This window comes from Tamandua tetradactyla, chromosome 17 (assembly GCF_023851605.1).
Source record: "Tamandua tetradactyla isolate mTamTet1 chromosome 17, mTamTet1.pri, whole genome shotgun sequence".
NCBI classification, from domain to species: Eukaryota; Metazoa; Chordata; class Mammalia; order Pilosa; family Myrmecophagidae; genus Tamandua; species Tamandua tetradactyla.
The window spans coordinates 27,671,355-27,690,666 of record NC_135343.1 but is presented as its reverse complement, the minus strand read 5'-3'; the positions used below and the strand labels follow the sequence as shown (position 1 = coordinate 27,690,666).

General features: G+C 39.4%; 2 protein-coding genes across 5 annotated transcripts in view; one reads left to right on the top strand and one right to left on the bottom strand.

Moving 5' to 3' along the window:
- Positions 1-445: 445 nt before the first annotated feature.
- On the bottom strand, positions 446-2,906 carry RPS27A (ribosomal protein S27a). Its single transcript, XM_077134267.1, has 6 exons — positions 2,845-2,906; positions 2,679-2,743; positions 2,259-2,313; positions 1,817-1,902; positions 1,142-1,273; positions 446-629 (listed from the first exon to the last, which is right to left on the bottom strand). The coding sequence occupies exons 2-6, from the start codon at positions 2,724-2,726 to the stop codon at positions 480-482; spliced, it is 471 nt and encodes a 156-aa protein (XP_076990382.1). The 5' UTR covers positions 2,727-2,743; positions 2,845-2,906; the 3' UTR covers positions 446-479.
- Positions 2,907-2,909: 3 nt separating this feature from the next.
- The window catches only part of CLHC1 (clathrin heavy chain linker domain containing 1), a 132,581-nt gene continuing 116,178 nt past the window's right edge, over positions 2,910-19,312 (top strand). For 2 of the 4 annotated variants that reach the window (XM_077134263.1, XM_077134261.1), the window contains exons 1-3: positions 2,910-3,029; positions 3,206-3,301; positions 12,918-13,175. In XM_077134263.1, the coding sequence (XP_076990378.1) occupies positions 12,999-13,175 (177 nt within the window). In that variant the 5' untranslated portion in view covers positions 2,910-3,029; positions 3,206-3,301; positions 12,918-12,998. Of the gene's footprint in view, positions 3,030-3,205; positions 3,302-12,917; positions 13,176-19,312 lie in introns of those variants that run through there. The other 2 variants (XM_077134262.1, XM_077134264.1) reach the window with 2 other exon arrangements.

Here is a 19,312-nt window from a genome sequence, read left to right as displayed (position 1 = left end):
AATAAGAATTCATCCAAACATGCCACTACTGGTCAAAAAGTACTCAAGTCGAAGAGTATTCACACAAATCAGTGATTGTATCTGTAAACATTCCCCCTGGTCCTTTTCGCAATATATGGATAATTTCAGTTGTCAACCAGCGATGCTGCTAATCCTACAATGCACGAGATAGCCACCACCACCCCCAGCAAACATCTGGTTTAAAAGACTAATGAGTTCAAGAAACTGATAGAAATACAAACTGACATACAAGTAGAAAGCTAAGGTTTTAACTACATTTTAACTTCCCTGTTTTAACACAGGTAATCAGCTGGGACACTCAATCCCAAGAATCAACATTCACGTAATAGTAATAGCACATCATGGAAACATCAAAGGAAGGGGTGTATATCAATTTGATACCTAAAAACTGTTTAAATTACTGGAATAAAACTCAACAATTAAATGTTAGTTCATGTTTTTTATTAATCCACAAACAATTACTTGTCTTCTGGTTTGTTGAAGCAGTAAGTCAGACAACACTTGCCACAGTAATGTCGGTCGAAGTGGCTGGCCATAAAAACTCCAGCACCACATTCATCTGAAGGGCATTCTCGACGAAGCCGACTAATTTTGCCATTCTCATCCACCTGAAAAAAAATACAAACCCTGTTTTAAGTAACTTTACATATCCAGAAGTCTTTAATTCAAATGACCTTTTAACCACCCAATACTGATAGCTTTAGTGCTTATAAACTGAAGCACCCTACATCCTCACCAGTATTTACTACCACAACAAAAATAGCAGCAAATTAAAGTCCTGCTTTACAATGGTAGATGGAACTAAGACCTGGACACAGATCTGATTTCAAATTTAGTACTCTGGTTTGGAACAAGATGCTAAAGATGAATCCTCATTATAAAGGCTCTATTCAAATGCCAAGCAGAAACTCTTACATCAAACAGAGCTTGAAATAGCATAAAGAACCTATTTAGAAAAATTGTCATTTCAGAAATACCTCATTTAAACTAAGAGTAGGTAAATACTGGATTTTCAAGTCCAATTACTCCATTAAGAAAATATGACAAGTTCCTATGAAGACTGTTTCCAAATAAACCATTGCTTTGCTGGTAATCTGCCCATCACCTTAACCTGACTCACCTTATAGTATTTCAGGACAGCTAGCTTAACCTTCTTTCTCTTATGCTTATTCTTCTTGGGAGTAGTGTAAGACTTCTTCTTCCTTTTCTTAGCACCACCACGAAGTCTCAACACAAGGTGAAGAGTGGATTCCTAGTTAACGGGACAGGGGATGAACAGACTTTAAAGGATTACATTTAATGCTCATGTTGCATTAAGAATGGCCAACCAGGCATTATTTATCTTCTAATGGGATGCAAATATGACACAAATACCACCTACAAGGGAATTTTTTTTTTTAAAAAAAGAAGCCTCTGAGTCTAACTGGCAGTTTATAAAGATTGAAGAATACATGAAAAAGCCGCATGGGATGCAAGCAGCAAAATTTAGAATGTAATAAACTACAGCACTGTTGCTCAAATTCTTAGAACAAAGTTCCTGGGTGACTGGGAAATGCAGCTGGCCTGCATACCAGGTCCTAGATTAAAAGACCAAGTTTTGTCATCACAAGAGGGAAGGACATAGTGGGAAACTTAATCTAGCAAATGAAACATACCTTGGTCAGATGCTGACCCGAACAAAGATACATAAATCATGGTTGAATGGATTGTTAAACTTAGGGTAAATGTATTTACCAATGAAATGATGTCTATGATGTACTTATTTTTAACGGACTGCTCTTTCCCCTAAACAGACCTTTTGAATATTGTAGTCAGACAAGGTACGTCCATCTTCCAGTTGCTTGCCAGCAAAAATCAGTCGCTGCTGATCAGGAGGAATTCCTAACGGAAAAAAATTAAGCCGCAAGTGAGCAGTCAAATCTAACCCGGAATAAACTAATGATGCTAATTTACTTGAATCAGAGCTCTTACTACAGGATAAGCATGCTTCTAAATGTTTTTGAATTTAGTATAATGTAAATGTATCTTAAGTGAATCTTAAAGGCAGTGCAGAGATTTCAGTCTTGGCAGGATAGAGCCATGCTCATAAGTATTTGTCCAGTGTTTTTCCCTTTGTCAATGTGACCACTCCCTACCCAAAGAACAGATAATGCTTCACGGCTCATCTAATGCCTACAGGTAGGCTGATGCCTCTACAGATTAATTTTCCTGAACTGACAAAAAAAAAAATTACTTGCCTTCCTTATCCTGGATCTTAGCTTTCACATTTTCTATTGTATCCGAGGGTTCAACCTACAAATATCAAAATGCAAATACAGTGATAACATAATCACAAACCAGAACATTTTCCTTCCCACCGTCTTGAGTTGGTAATTACCCGGTCACATATGTTTGGATCCAAGTTCGCACTCAACCGCGTGGGAGCACCCTCATCCCTGCCACAAAAAGGGACACCAGCTTTGGCTAACTAACGTTGACCCAATCGAGGGCGAGAGGCCCAGCCTTCGGCATCCCCTCGCAAACTAATCAATTCTCAATTCAGGGCCTGGTTTCAGATCCCAAACTAGGAAGGAAATACTAAGGCGGACACAGGTCCAGTCCCTAAATCCACCTCAGGACCTCAAGGCCTTGGTTGCCCTACACCACCTGGCCCGTACCTCAAGAGTAATAGTCTTTCCCGTCAGGGTTTTTACGAAAATCTGCATCTTGGCGGCAGCTCCACCTGAGAATGAGGGAAAAGAGAAAAAGTCTTAGACCTGAGATCACCGCAGAGAAAAGCGAGAAGCTCCCTGCCCGGAGAGGAGCCAACGCGCTCACACTCACCGCAGATGGCCGATCGGAAAGGAAGAGCGCGGCGCCGGCGCACGGGTTTCCGGGAGAAGCCCGCAAAGGCCCCACCTCTTAGGTGCCCACGCCAGATGCCTGGCTGCCGTTACAGCGGCGGGCTAGCCGACTGAGCTCCATTTTCCTCATTTGCTTGGTTTACCCTTCAGAATCCTCTTGAAATGGTAGATATAGCCAACTTAAAAAAACATTTTTTAAAAAGGCTTTTCCCATACAGTCGAAGGGAATTTGAGGTCTTAAAGGGGGTGAGGGGTTGAGGGCGCCTCATTGGGGGAAAAGGGAGGAAGTGAAAATGTATTCTGGGAATTGTAGTTTTCCCATTGCTTTTTTTTCTGGCTAGGACTACTTGTCCCAAGATGCAGTGCCACAGTCCCGAGGTTCCCTAGTTACTGTCTTCAAGCCCTGGCGTGCTTGGTATTTGGAGAAAGGGATTAAGGTGAGGAGAAGAGGAGAAGAGAAATGGTTTGAGGGAGGGAGGAACGGAAATGACTAGGGGGAAAGGTAAAGGAGCTGGAGAAGTGCTTGGGGCGCCAAGGTCTCGTTCACTCATCTACTGAGGCGGTGAGGAGCAGAGAATGGTCCATCCTGGGCCACCAGAGAAGAGAATCCCTGTGGCCGACCCCACTCAAAATAGGTGAAATCTTCGGAAGCCAGGGTTCATTGGTTTCTTGCCCTGCAGCTCAGCCTGGACTTCCACCCCAAGTCTCTTCTAGCCTGAGGAAGTTCTGGCCTGGTGTGTCACTCCTTGGTGTGAAACGGTTTAACATGTTGAAATTTTTTTGAATTTTTAAGTGAAGCCGTAAGGGAAAGAATCCTGCAGAATGGTCCTTTAGTTATCGAATTTCCAGTTTTGAAAATGGAAATTTGGGGACTGGTGATAAAGTGAGAAAGTGAAAGTGTTTGGAGTGTGGTAGAGTGCTTTCCACTGTTTATTATGATTACTGAATCATTATATAGATATTCCTTTTTACTTTCTGGTATATTAGAGTAGACAGTGGGAAATACCTTAAATCTCTGAACTGTAATCCAGTTGCCTTCATCACTGATAATGATTGTATGGCTTTATCTTGTGATTGTAAAAACCTTCTGATTATCTTTCACTGGTACCCATTTTATCTGTTTTTTCAACTTTAGAGTCTTATGATCACTAAAGAGAGTCCTAATGTTTACTAATGAAGGGACTTGGGTCAGCCCAGAACTAAACCACCCCAAGTCCAAAGTTAGCATGATAACTGAAGGTGGATCTGTCCAAAATGGGCCCATCTAATATGCACACTAGCTTAGATGTTAATGTATAAAGCAACCTATACTTCACTATGATACTAAAAAATCACACCCACCATCATCATACTACGGCTGCTATTTCCTTATATATATATTATATGGCTATGCATGTTATCAGTCTGTGCTGCTCAATATTTAGATGGCCTCTGATTACATCATCTGGAGCCACTGTGCTCATTATGCTAAAATCTGCCCATTTTTTAGTGCTATAAAACTATCAGAATTATTGAAATTTGGGGGATAGGTTTTTAAGCTGAGAGGCCATCTGATTTCCTACTTCTTGCCTAATAATAAACTCTTTGGTCTTAGAAACCCTGATGTCTCAGGAATTGGTCATTGAGCACGTTGGGCAGAACTCACCGTCTTTGCCCGGTAACACAGGCCAATTGAAAGCACCTTAAACTCATTCTGTAGCTTTTTTCTACTCCACAGACCACAAAGTCCTTTCTAATTACTTTCTTATGCCTTCTCTGTGTCTCCATTCTCTCCATACCCCTGTCCCTAAGTTCAGGCTCTCCTTCCTTCTTTCCTGAAAAAACTCAGTATCTGATGTCTAATCTGTCTTCAGTCTTCCCCCTTTTCCAACCTACCTTCACTATTATCTACAGAATATTCATTCTAAAAAGTAAAAATGATTTGTGTCATTATTCTACTTCAAATATTTCATCATCTCCCCTTCACCTTCAGGATAAAGTCCAAATGCTTTAATATGACATTTGGCTTCTGCCTCCTTTACAGTCTTATCTGCCAAACCCATTACTCACTTTATACTTTAATAACATTAATGAAAGTTCTTGTCTTATGCTCTCCCATGCTTAGCACTTCTGAAAAATCCACTTCCTCTTCTGAAACGCTCTTCATCCTCTAGTCTACAAAACTTGAAGTAGTTGTTTATGGTCATTGTCTACAATTCATCCCTCCCATTGACTTTTTTTGAGGGGTCGGAGGGGTGCATGGTCCAGGAAGCAAACCTCCCCACCTCATTCTAGTTTGTTAGCTGCTGGAATGCAATATACCAGGAATGGAATGGCTTTTAAAAAGGGGAATTTAATAAATTGCTAGTTTACAGTTCTAAGGGCAAGATAACGTCCCAATTAAATCAAGTCTATAGAAATGTCCAATCAAAGGCATCCATGGAAAGATACCTTGGTTCAAGAAGGCCAATGAAGTTCAGGGTTTCTCTTAAGGGAGAAGGTACATGGAGAACACAGCATCGTCTGCTATCTCCTGGCTTCCTGTTTCATGAAGCTTCCCGGGAGGCGTTTTTCTTCTTCATCTCCAAAGGTCAGTAGTTAATGGACTCTCTGCTTCTCGTGGCTATGTCATTATTCTCTGCTCTCTCCGAATCTCTTTCATTCTCTAAAATGTTTCCTCTTTTTTTAGGACTCCAGAAACTAATCAATACACTCAAATGGGTGGAGACACACCTCCACCTAATCTAGTTTAACAGCCATTCTTGATTAAATCACATCTCTAGGGAGATGATCTAATTACAGTTTCAAATATACAGTGCTGAGTAGGGATTAGAAGAAGCGGCTGCCTTTATAAAATGGGATTAGAATTAAAACATGGCTTTTCTAGGGTCTGTACATCATTTCAAACCAGCACACCCCCATTACTTTTTTTTTTTTTTTTTGCATAGTCAGGCAGGTGAGACTTCTGCCACTGAGCAACCATCACACCATCCCCACATTGACTTTTCTATCTTTTTTTTTTTACATGGGCAGGCACCAGGAATCGAACCCAGGTCCTCGGGCTTGGCAGGCAAGCATTCTTACCTGCTGAGCCACCATGGCCCGCCCCCCACATTGACTTTTGAACCCACTTCTATAAGGCTTTTGTCCCCAGCCATTCGAGTGAATTTTGTCACTAATGATTTTCGTGATGCTAAATTCAACGGTGATTTTATTTTATTTGATGTGTCAGCAGCTTTTGACACAGTGGATGCACTCTCCCTGTTTCAAACACTTTCTTCACCTGACTTCCAGGATACCGCTGTCTCAATTTTTCCGTTTCCCTGGGTGCTCTTTCTCAGTCTCTTGCAACTTCCCCTTGATCTCCAAGACTTCTAAACTTTGAAGTGTCTCCAGTGCCCAGTCCTTGCATCTTTGCCCTGTTTACATTTACCTAATCATCTCATTCTGTCTTATAACTTTAAAATGCACTTATGTGCAGATGTCTCGTAAATTTATATCTCCCGTTCACCTGAACTCCAGACCTGGATATCCAACTATCTACTCAACATTTCTAATGCTCAACCCCCAAACTCCTGTTCTTCCTGTGAAATTTGCTCTTCCCTTCTCCATAAATGGAAATTCCCAACTTCCCAATTGCTAAGGCCAAATATTTATGGTCATCCTTGACACCTCTGTCATTCCCCCCACATCTAGTCCTTCAGCAAATTTTATTGGCTTCATTTTCAAAATATGTGCAGAGTAAGTCTCACCACCTCCACCATAACCACCCTAATTCAAGCCACCATCATCTTTTGCCTGGATTACTGCAACAGTTCTTTGACTCTTGTCTCTCTCCAGTCTGTTCTCGATGGGGTAACAAGAGCAGTGCTTTAAAAATGTGAGTCAGCTGATATCACTCTTTTTTTACCCACAGCCCAGGAATGCTTCCTGTATGTGAGGAAAGCCTAAATTCTTATGTGTGAAGCTGTCTCTCTAGCACTGTTAGAAGGCCACAGTCCAGCCTTTTGTTCCTCTTTGCCAGTCTGCCCAGAGAAAGAGGTGCCTTTTCTAACCTGCACAAAGTTGCCCCCATGAACTGTTGCTGGTCTTGCCGTCAAGGCCCTATACCTTGAATCATCTGGCAGCTACCTCATCTTTCACCTTCTCTTTCTCTTCTAGCCTTACCAGTCTTGCTGTTTCTTAGACATGCTCTCCTGCCTAAAGGCCTTTGGACTTGCTGCTCTCTCTGCCCAGACCAGTTTTTCCCCAAATATGTACATGAACTGCTTTCTTCAGACTTCTGCTGAAATGTCACTTATCAGTGAGGGCTTTCCTCTTTACTGACTTGCTGCCTTATGTAAAATAACACCCTCCCACCTTCCTTATTCTCTGTTCCCCATACTCTGCTTTATTTTTCTATATACAACTTACACCCATCTGTCCTATTATATTTTTACTTGTTTATTCTCCCTCTATTAGATGGTAAGCTCTGTGAGATTAGGGACTTGGTTTTGTTCAATGCTTTATCTTCAGTGTCTGGAAGAGTGCCACACATACAATAATTGGTCCAAAATATTTATTTAAAACCAAATGCAACACAGCCTAAGCACCACCCTAAATGCTCCACTAAAAGTTTCCCCTGATATGTCCCTACCCTCTCCCCTGAGGCTAGTGAGCCATCCCTCTGGACTCTAGTAGGTATTTGTGCCCACCTCTCTCTTCCCTGTTCTAGTGAGTGGCATATTTACTAGACCTCATGACATCTGACTGGAACCCTTGTTTATTCTGTATTTCTTGGTGCCTAAAAAGAGAATGAGAAATAGTAATCTTTGTTAATTTATGTATTCCAGTGCTATTTTATAGATGATTAACCTTAGCTGTGTTCTGGTTTAAGGGTATCACTAATCAAATATCTTCTGAGCAGACCAGATTATTGCTCAGTGATTATTCATCATTCAGAAAAATTTTTTTGGAGTACCTACTCTGCCAGAAGTCTGAAATTGTACCATGCCCTAGAAATATATGGAGAATGAGAACATTGTGGTTCCTGACTTTGTCAAATTTACAGCTTGAAGGGGGAGACAGAGAATACAAATGGAAAGTCTATTATACAGTATGATTCTGTGATAACACCCTGATAAGGAAGTGCACAGTACTATGGGAGAATATAGTAGTGGCACCTGACCTAATTTAAGGGCATCTAGGGAAGCTTTCCTGGAGCTTTATAGACCAAAATCTGAAAAATGAGTAAAACCCAAGTGAATGAGGATGGTAATATGTATGTGTTCTGGGGGTGGGATGGAGGCAGAAAGGGGTTGGGGAAGGAAACCCAGGGAGGGAGAGGAAATTATGCAAGACTTTAAGGTAAGAGAGCAAGTTAATGGTAGTAGGGGTGAAGGCTATGGGAGAAGGACAGGGACGTGAAAAGGCTTGATTTGGTTAGAAAGAAAAAAATCTCTGGATCCTGAATGGTATTTATAGGCCAAGTAAAAGAACATGGATTTTATCTAAAGGTAATAGGAAGCCACTGCTATTCAAATGTGACCACTCCACAATCATACCCATTTCTTCCTTTGCCTTTATCTTTTATTCTCTGAAACTATACTATATGTTTATAGTTTGTCTCTCCTAGATGGTAAGCTCCAAGAAGCCAGGAACTTTATCTAATTTTTGTACAATTCCTAGCTGTAAAACAATGCCTGACATTTAGTAGGCACTTAATAAATACTGGTTGAATGAATAAATGAACAAATTGATTACTCAATTGGACAAACTCTGTTCCATTTGCAGATACTATCTTGTTGGAACTACTGTATGTTCATTTATATATTGACTTTTTGTAGTCTAGTTCATCATCATCATAAAGATAAATTTGGCCTTTTGTAAACTTTGAAGTTATTTTGGTGTCTCACTCCATTAAATGGCTTCTAGGTAGTATTTACAGGCTAACTATGTGTTTCAGATAACCAGTTATCAATTATTTATTACCAAACATTGTAAAATTGATTTAGATGATTATCACAGCATTATTTATAATAGTGAAAATGTCTGACAGTGGGGGAATTATCAAATTTAAGTACAATGAAAACTATGCACTCATTAGAAGCCATGTTTTTTTTTAAGTTTTTTGTTAAATATAACATGTACAAAGAAAAGAAAGAAAAAGCAATGATTTTCAAAATACTCTTCAACAAATAGTTACAGAACAGATTTCAGAGTTTGTTACTGGTTATCATTTCATTCGTTCAGATTTTTCCTTCTAGCTGCTCCAAAATACTGGAGGCTAGAAGAAATATATGGTTTTTCTTTTTTGTGTGTGTAAAAAATAACATATATACAAAAAAGCAATAAATTTCAAAGCACATTACAACAGTTAGTTGTAGAACAGATTTTAGAGTTTGGTTGGGTAACAATTCCACAATATTAGGTTTTTACTCCTAGCTGCTCTAAGATACAGGAGACTTAAAGAGCTATCAATATGATTTGGCAGTCATACTCTTTGTTAAGCCCTACCTTCTCTGTATAATTCCACCATCACCTTTGATCTTTCTCTCACTCTTTAGGAGTATCTGCCAATTCTAACTTTTTCATGCTGGAAGGGGCTGTTGATAATATGGGGTAGGGGAATGGAAGTTGATATTCTGGAGAGGCTGGCCCTTCTGCATTTCAGGACTTATCTGGTCATGGGACCCATCTGGAGGTTGTAGATTTCTGAAATGTTACCTTAGTACATGGGATCTTTGTAGAATCTTATATAACGCCATAGGTGTACTTTAGGATTGGCTGGAATGGTTTTGCTTGGGGTTTGGCAAGTTATGGTAGGTAGCAATGTCTAACTGAAGCTTGTGTAAGAGTGGCCTCCAGAATAGCCTCTCGACTCTAATGAACTCTCTCAGCCACTGATACCTTATTTGTTAACTTCTTTTCCTCCTTTTTAGAAGCCATGTTTTTGAAAAGTAACATGGAAATGTGCTTATAATATTAAGTGAAAAAAATTAGGGAACAACAGAATCTGATCCTTTTTATAATTATAAAGATTGGAAGAAAGTATACCAAAATATTGATAGTGATTATCTTTGGGTGATAGGATTCTGGGTGATTTAGGTTTTTTAGTAGTTTACTTAATTTTATTTTCCACATTTTATGCTGAGTGTATACTTTTGTTATCAGGGGTGGGGAGGAAATAAGTTAAAATTTTTCTGTTTGTTATTAATTGAATGCATTTGAGGAACCAACTTCTCTGTTCAACTCAGGTTGGATAATGATTCTTTTACTAAAAGAAAAGTGTAATGTAGTTGCTAGAAACTGTAACCAGAAGTATTGTTTGATATCTTTGGCATCATTGGTGGATAGATTTTAGCAGAAGTTGTGACCTTTAGCAGTTTATCATAAAAATAAATTCATTAATTATTTGCCGCTACTGTGAGGACTGTAACTGGGCTAAATAGGCACTGGAGTGGAGTAGTATCTGACTTGTTAATGTGATCAGGAGGCTTACAAACTAAATGTAAAAGAAGTCATTATGAAAGTAATGCCTCCTTATTAAAAATTAGAAAAAGGAAAAAGAGGCTTATAAAATCATTTTCCTACATGAAAAAAATAATCAAAATAGTAAACTTTCTGTTAGAAAGTATTGGGTTAAACATAAGAACCCATCCTATTGTAGGGGATACCTGAGAGGTGTAGCTTGATTGGTAAGTGAAGAGCTCTATTCATCAGGAATTGTCTTTGATATTCCCATCCCAGAGAAATAGTATATGATAATAGAATAGTATTTTATATATTTTAAAATTTATGTATTTTTAAATTTTTATTTTTTAAATTTATGTATTTTTATTAGAGAAGTTGAATGTTTACAGGATTCCCATATACCACCTGTGCTGGTTTGAAAGGATGTATGTCCCCTAGAAATGCCATGTTATAATCTAAAAATCCCGTTTTGTAAAGGCAGAATAATCCCTGTTCAATACTGTATATTTAAATCTGTAATTAGATCATTTCCCTGGGGATGTAACCCAATCAAGAGTGGTTGTTAAGCTGGATTGGGGGAAATATGTCTCCACCCATTTGGGTGGGTCTTAATTAGTTTCTGGAGTCCTATAAAAGAGGGAACATTTTGGAGAATGAAAGAGATTCAGAGAGAGCAGAGAATGCTGCAGTACCACGAAGCAGAGAGTCCACTAGCCAGCGACCTTTGGAGATAAAGAAGGAAAATGCCTCCCGGGGAGCTTCATGAAACCAGAAGCCAGGAGAGAAAGCTAGCAGATGATGCTGTGTTCGCCATGTGCCCTTCCAGCTGAGAGAGAAGCCCTGGCTGTATTCGCCATGTGCCTTCTCACTTGAGAGAGAAACCATGAACTTCATTGGCCTTTTTGAATCAAGTATCTTTCCCTGGATGGATGCCTTTGATTGAGCATTTCTATAGACTTGTTTTAATTGGGACATTTTCTCGGCCTTAGAATTGTAAACTAGCAACTTATTAAATTCCCCTTTTTAAAAGCCATTCTGTTTCTGGTATATTGCATTCCAGCAGCTAGCAAACTAGTACACCACCCTATTATCAGCACCTTGCATTGGTGTGGTACATTTGCAGCAATTGGTGAAGGTATATTTTTATAATTGTACTATTAATGATAGTCCATGATTTAACTTAGAATTCACTGTTTGTGAGCATGGACCTTTTAATTCATAGATCGAACTATTTATCTCAGAGAATCATGGGAAAATTTTTTTTCTGAAATAAATGAATCTATTTTTAGACCAATATTTGACTTAATTTTTTAAATTAAAAACATTTCTATTAGAGAACTTATGCAGTCATGCATAAAACAGAGGATTCCCATACACCACCCTACCACCAACACTTGCATTGGTGTGGAAAGTTTGTTACAATTGTGGTTAGCTCTTTTTTGTAACTGTACTATTTTTTGACAGTTTTTTCCATCAATTTTGTTACAATTGATGAAAGTTTAATAAAATAGTACTATTAACTATTGTCCAGAGTTTACGTAGGGGTGTTTTCCCCCATACTCACAACCTATTATTATTTTTCTTCATGCATGTCTTTATTTTACTACTCATGTACCGATACACTGGATAAAGGAGTTGTAAGTCACAAGGTTTTTACAATCACATGGTCACAAGATAAAAGCTATATTTATACAATCATTATCAAAGATCAAGTCTACTGGATTATAGTTTGACAATTTCAGGTATTTCCTTCTGGGTATTCTAATACACAAGAAACTAAAAAGAAATATCTACATAGTGAGTCAGTATTCGTAATTATTTGTTAAATCCTAACTTTGCAATTACAACTTCTTCCTCTCATTTGATCATTCTCTCAATCTTTAGGGATATCTGGGCAAGACCATTCTAACTTCTTCATGCTGAAGAGGGGCATTATGGGGTAGGGGAATGAAACTGATTGATGTTCTCAGAAAGACTGGTACCTCTGGGTTTTAGGGCTTACCTGGCATAGGACCAATATGGAGGCTTTAAGTTTCTGGAAAAATAAATTTGATAAGTAAAACTTTTATAGAGTTTTAGATAAAGCTCAGGGTATTCTTTAGGGTTTCAGGAATACTGTTGATTGGGCCATGGCATACTGTGGTAATTTGCAATAACTGTCTGAAGAGTATATAAGTGTAACATCAAGAATGACCCCTCAACTCTATTTGAAATCTCTTAATCACTGAAACTTTATTTTATTTCACTTATTTTCCCCCTTTTGATCAAGGAGGCATTGTCCATGATGCTGGACCAGTTTTATCCCTAGAAGTCATGTCCCACATTGCCAGTGAGACATACACCCCTGGGTGTCAGATCCCACTTAGGAGGGAAGGTACTGAGTTTATTTGCAGAATTTGGCTTAGAGAAAGAGAGAGAGGCCACATCTGAGCCACAAAAGAGGTTCTCTGGGAGTGACTCTTAGACATAATTATAAGTAGGCTTAACTTCACCAAAAGTTTCATTAGAGCAAGCCTCCAGATCAAGGCTTATTAAATTGGGAGTCCCTAATGCTTGAGAGAATATCTTACTTCATTTTTTTCAAGTTTTGGATTAATTGATTGTCTTTTTTTTTTCTTTCAGGCTTATCAAAATATCAGCTTTGTTGCAAAAACAGGCAAAGACAAACTTTTCTCTGGTGAACAAGTGTGCAGATTGTGACATATGTCAATCCAAGAAATAAATAAACATGTAGTTCTCCCTCCCATCATTAGTAGAAGTGACCAGGAATTTTTGGAAAGTATACAAAGATATATCATTATGGAAACTGAAAGAGTGGGCTGTAATGAGGAAGGACCTGCTGATGAATATTACATCATATACCGAAACGTTTTTGATAAGGTATTATAATGCTCTTAAGGCAATGGCATTTTCATGTGGGTAGAAATGATCTATTTTAACAACTAGTGTTCCTGCCGTAGTAATCCTGGTGCTTGTTTGACCACATTCTATTTGTTAATTTTGATAGGCTCATCCAATTTGTCAGAAAGGGATGAATGGGGAAAATGTATTGTTACATTTATATCACTAGATTAGTAATGAGTGTTGAAGTTATTTCAGCTTAAGAGCAGGCTGTCAGTCTTTGAGCAACAATTTAATTGTGCACTTTGACATCATTTTGACTTGACATCTGAAAAAAGAATTAGATTGCAAGCAAGAACCTGTAATAATTCCTTATTGTTTTGATTTGTTGGTGTTATAAAGTCATGGTTTAGATTTTATCTGGCATATCGAATTGAAAACCCTTGTAGCTAAGAGGTCTAGACAGGCATGTTAAACAGGGAATGAGAGAGGTCTAAACTTGGGAAATATGGAACCTACATTGGAAAATGTTGTGACAGTATATAACATTTGATTTTACTTCTCAAGGTTTTAGAAGTACTGTTTTTTCTTATAAACATTTGCAGTTTACCAGCCTATACCAATTTTTACCAACTTTTTAAAATGCAAATATTATTGAGCTATATTCATACAACATATAATCCATCCAAAGTATACAATCAGTGGCTCACAGTATCATTACATAGCTGTGCAGTCATCACCACAATCAATTTTAGAACTTTGTCATTACTCCAAAAATAAAAATAAAAAATAGACCTAAAACAAGACAACGTAAAATATCTCATACCCCTTATTATCTCCTATTGTTGACCCCTAGTATCAGTGTTGTACGTTTATTCCTGTTGATGAAAGACTATTAATATATTACTGTGAACTATAGTCTGTAATTTGCAATAAGGACATTCCCCCTCCATATACCACTCTGTTATTAACTTGTTTGGAAAAGTGTACATTTTGTTCAGTTTGTGATGTGACTTTTTTTTTTAATTAATTTTTAAATTTTTTTAAAAAAATAAACAGACACAAATATTCTTGATATATGCTCATTCTATTCTACATATATAATCAGTAATTCACAGTATCATCACATAATTGCATATTCATCATATGATCATTTCTTAGAACATTTGCACATGATGTAACTTATTTTTATTTGTAGTGTTAATCACATACATTATCCACCAAGGTTCACTGAGTCATGCAGTCCCATAGTTCAACCTCTAGCTTTCTGTCTGGTGACATACATGTCTCTGAACCATCCCTTTCAACCACATTCACAGAAATTCAGCACTATTAATTAGACTCCCAATAACATGCTACCATCACCTTATCCATTCCTTAACATTTGAGTTCAGCCTAGTTAAACATTCTACTCATTGTTTTCTGGCCCATGCACCCCAAGAAAAAAAATAATTAAAAAATCTTCTTATATTAAACAACTGTTCCCCATTTTCTACCCTCATTCTACCTCTTGGTAACCTATATTCTAAATTTTATGACTATGCGTTTATGTGTTATAGTTAGTTCATATTAATGAAATCGTATAATATTTGCCTTTTATGTCTGACTTATTTTAGTCAGCATTGTCCTCAAGGTTCATCCATGCTGTTATATGCTTTGGGACTCATTCCTTCTTACTGCTGAGTAATATTCCATCATACGTATTGTGTTAGTTAAATTCAGTTGTCAACTTGGCCAGGTGAGCATACCTAGTCTTGTTGCTGCGGACATAAGCCAATGGTGCGTGAACCTCATCTGTTGCCAATTACATCTGCAGTCAGCTAGAAGGCGTGTCTGCTGCAATGAGTGATGTTTGACTTAATTGGCTGGTGCTTAAATGAGAGATAGCAACGTAGCACAGCTAAGCAGCTCGGCATTCCTCATCTCAGCACTAGCAGCTCAGCCCAGGCCTTTGGAGATGCAGAAAGAAGTCACCCCGGGGAAAGTTGTTGGAACCCGGGGGCCTGGAGAGAAGACCAGCAGAGACCATCTTGTGCCTTCCACATAAGAAAGAACCTCGGTGGAAAGTTAGCTGCCTTTCCTCTGAAGAACCAGCAAAATAAATCCCCTTTTATTAAAAGCCAATCCGTCTCTGGTGTGTTGCATTCCGGCAGCTAGCAAACTAGAACAGATTTGGTACTGGGAGTGGGGTGCTGCTGCGATTTGCAAATACCAGATATGTTGGAACAGTTTTTGGATGGCTAAAGGGAAGATTTTGGAGGAACCATGAAGAGAATGATGGAGAAATCCTGGAGGGCTTGAAGAGACTGTTGGTGTAAATGGAACCACTGCCAACCTTGGCAAAGGAGGACACAAAAGGGAAAAATTGGAGTTTGCAGAGTAAGAACTGTGGAAGCTCGGGTCTGAAGCCAAGAAACCTCGGCCAGGAGAGTGGACCCACCCATATACATGGAGAGGGTGAGTTTACCCTGAAGGGCGAGGATGAGTCTCCCCTCTCATTGCAGTGGAAGAGTTGTGCAGCCTCGGGCCTTGGAAAAGGCATAGCATGCTCCTTGGGGGACTGGGAGAGCCTGGCTGCCACCATGTGGAGGGGTTGAGCATGTGCCCCAGAAATGGCAGAGAGCCCAGGGGTGGCCCTGATGCCTGGAGAGAGTGGAGCCCAGAGGTGGTCTCCTCGATGTTCCCTGAGGTTGATTTGGAAAGAGGCAGGCCACTGCATAGGCCCTTGGGACTGCCACTTTCTAAAGCCAAAGGATAAATGACTTTCAGACTTTGAGATCCCATGGTGCTTGCCCTACAGGTTTTACATCTGTGTTTCTTCCAATTTCTCCCTATGGAAATGACAATCTATATCCTGTGAATATCCTCCTTTGAATCTTGGCACCAGACAACTTGTTTTGAGATTCACAGGTCCACAGCAAGAACAGAATTTTTTGCATCTGTTTGAGGTGATGCTTGAAGTTGCCAAGTTGACAAGGGGTGGACATGTGTTAGTTAGATTCAGTTGTCAACTTGGCCAGGTGAGCATACCTAGTCTTGTTGCTGCGGACATAAGCCAATGGTGTGTGAACCTCATCTGTTGCCAATTACATCTGCAGTCAGCTAGGAGATGTGTCTGCTGCATTGAGTGATGTTTGACTTAATTGGCTGGTGCTTAAATGAGAGATAGCAACGTAGCACAGCTAAGCAGCTCGGCATTCCTCATCTCAGCACTAGCAGCTCAGCCCAGGCCTTTGGAGATGCAGAAAGAAGTCACCCCGGGAAAAGTTGTTGGAACCCAGGGGCCTGGAGAGAAGACCAGCAGAGACCATCTTGTGCGTTCCACGTAAGAAAGAACCTCAGTGGAAAGTTAGCTGCCTTTCCTCTGAAGAACCAACAAAATAAATCCCCTTTTATTAAAAGCCAATCTGTCTCTGGTGTGTTGCATTCCGGCAGCTAGCAAACTAGAACATGTATTTACCACATTTTGTGTATCCATTCATCTGTTGATAGTTACTTGGGTTGTTTCCATCTTTTGACAATTGTAAATAATGCCACTGTGAACATCAGTGTGCAAGTGTCTGTTTGCATCCCTGCTTTTAGATCTGGGTATATACAAAGTAGTGGGAGTGCCATGTCATAAGGCAACTCTATGTTTAGTTTTCTGAGGAAACACCAGCTGTACCATTTTACATTCCCACCAGTAATAAATAAGTGTTCCTATTTCTCCACATCCTCTCCAACAGTTGTAGTTTCCTGTTTGTTTAATAGCAGCCATTCTAGTGGGTCTTGGATGATATCTTAGTGTGGTTTTGATTTGCATTTCCCTAATAGCTAGTGAAGCTGAGCATCTTTTTCATGTGCTTTTTAGCCATTTGTATTTTCTCTTTGGAGAAATATCTACTCATCTCTTTTGCCTATTTTACAATTGGGTTTTTTGTCTTTTTATTGTTGAGTTGTAGGTTTTCTTTATATACACTAGGTGTGAAACTTTTATCACATATGTGGTTTCTAGATTTTTCTCCTGTTGAATTGGCTGCCTTTTCACCCTTTTGACAAAGTCCTTTAAATCACAGACATGTTCATTTTTGAGGAGTTCCTATTTATCTTTTTTTCTTTTGTTGATTGTGCTATGGGGGTAAAGTCTAAGAAACTACCTCCTCTCACTAGATCTTGAAGATGTTTCCCTGTATTTTCTTCTAAGAGTTTTATGGTACAGTTATATTTAGGTCTTTGATCAATTTTGAGTTCATTTTCTTTCATTCTTTTGGATATGAATATCCAGTTCTCCCAACACCATTTGTTAAAGAGACCGTTCTGTCCCAGTGGAGTGGACTTGGTTCTTTTGTTTCTGGCTAATTTCACTCAGCATAATGTCTTCAAGGTTCATCCATGTTTTTACGTGCTTCATGACTTTATTCTCTCCTACAGATGCATAATATTCCATCGTATGTGTATACCACAGTTTATTTAGCCATTTATCTGTTGATGGGCATTTGGGCTGTGTCCATCTCGTGGCAATTGTGAATAATACTGCAATAAACATCAGTATGAAAATGTCTGTTTGTGTCCCTGTGTGCTGGTTTGAAAGGATGTTTGTACCCTAGAAAAGCCATGTTTTCGTCCTAATCCCATTTTGTAAAGGCAGCCTTTTTTTCTAACCCCTATTCAGTACTGTATATTTGAAACTTTAATTAGATCATCTCCCTGGAGATGTGACTCAGTCAAGAGTTATTGTTAAGCTGGATTAGGTGGATATGTGTCTCTACCTCTTCCAGGTGAGTGTTTATTAGTTACTGGAATCGTATAAAAGAGGAAAATTTTGGAGAAAGCAGGAGATTCGGAGAGAACAGAGAAGAATAACAGAACCATGAGGCAGAGTGCACCAGCCAGTGACTTTTGGAGATGAAGAAGGGAAATGCCTCCCAGGGAGCTGGAGAGGAAGCTAGCAGATAATGCCATGTTCAACATGGATCCTTCCAGCTGAGAGAGAAACCCTGACCATGTTCACCATGTGTCTTTCCACTTGAAAAAGAAGAAAGGTGAGAGAAGCCCTGCCTCCCAGGGAGCTTCATGAACTTCATTGGCCTTCTTGAATCAAGGTATCTTTCCCTGGATGCCATAGCTTGGACATTTCTGTATGTCCAATGCTTAAATTGGGACATTTCCATGGCCAAAAAACTATCAACTTGTAACTTACTAAATCCCCCTTTTTAAAAAGCATTCTGGACAGATTTGTTGGGGAAGGAGCCAAGTTGGTGACTTAGTGAAGTATGGAATTTAGTTTGTCCTCCAGAGCAGCTAGTAAATAGACAGGAACAGTACAGAACTGCTGGGGCCACATCAGTGACTGGACACACAGCATACACAAGTTTGAACAAGCTAGACCAGCTGCAATCCCCCACAGAACCATGAGTCCCCCAACCATGGCAGCCAGCGCCCCTCCCTGACAGACTCATTCCCAGAGGGGAAAGGAAAGACTTTACTAGCAGTAACCAGCTCAACCAAGCTCCAACTGTGGAATTAATTAACAAATTCTAACTATTAAAAATAGGCCCCCAGCTCACTTGACCTCAAGTAAAAGCTCAGGTTGCTGGTTTTTGCCCCAGTACAGAGTGGCCAGGGCTGTTGGAAAATGAAAAAAAAAAAAAACAGAGTTTTTTTTTATCAGACAGCACAAAATACTTGAAGGGTCTGGGCCCTGAAGGAAAGGAGGAGGCACATAGGACCTGGAGATACACAGAGCAACATGCCAACTTAAGTTCGTGATTGGCAAACCTGAGCAGTGGGGGTCCTGCTCTGAAAAGTATTTTTTTTTCTTTTCTTTTTTGTAGCTGTGTTTCTACAGCTTGATTGATCTTTGGATACAACTGCAAGGTTTCTCAGGCTCCAAGAACCCCAGGCAAGAGTGGAATTAAGCTTGTCTGAAAGCTTGTCTGGAGGCTGTGGAGAAGGGTGGGGCCCAGCTCAGGTGGAATTCCTCCCTCAAGAAATTTAAACCCCAGGGTCTGGAAAACTGAAGTGATAAAAGCCAACCTACAAACTCTTTTCTGTCTCAACCACACCCCAAGCAGGGAGAGTCTGCTGAAGTTAAAGATACCACATCACCTTATGCTGGTGGGACCTGCAGGCAGACAAGTGCCAAGTACCAGGCAGGGTAGGAAAAACACAGAGTCTAGAGGCTTCATATGAAAGTC

What these genes read in the sequence shown, in the direction of transcription:
- RPS27A (XM_077134267.1), bottom strand. Translation starts at nt 2,726, where the DNA reads ATGCAGATTTTCGTAAAAACCCTGACGGGAAAGACTATTACTCTTGAG. An exon ending in TAAGATCCAGGATAAGGAAG is followed by an intron (nt 1,903 to 2,258) that starts GCAAGTAATTTT and finishes TTTTTCCGTTAG; the next exon opens with GAATTCCTCCTGATCAGCAG. An exon ending in CTGACTACAATATTCAAAAG is followed by an intron (nt 1,274 to 1,816) that starts GTCTGTTTAGGG and finishes CCCGTTAACTAG; the next exon opens with GAATCCACTCTTCACCTTGT.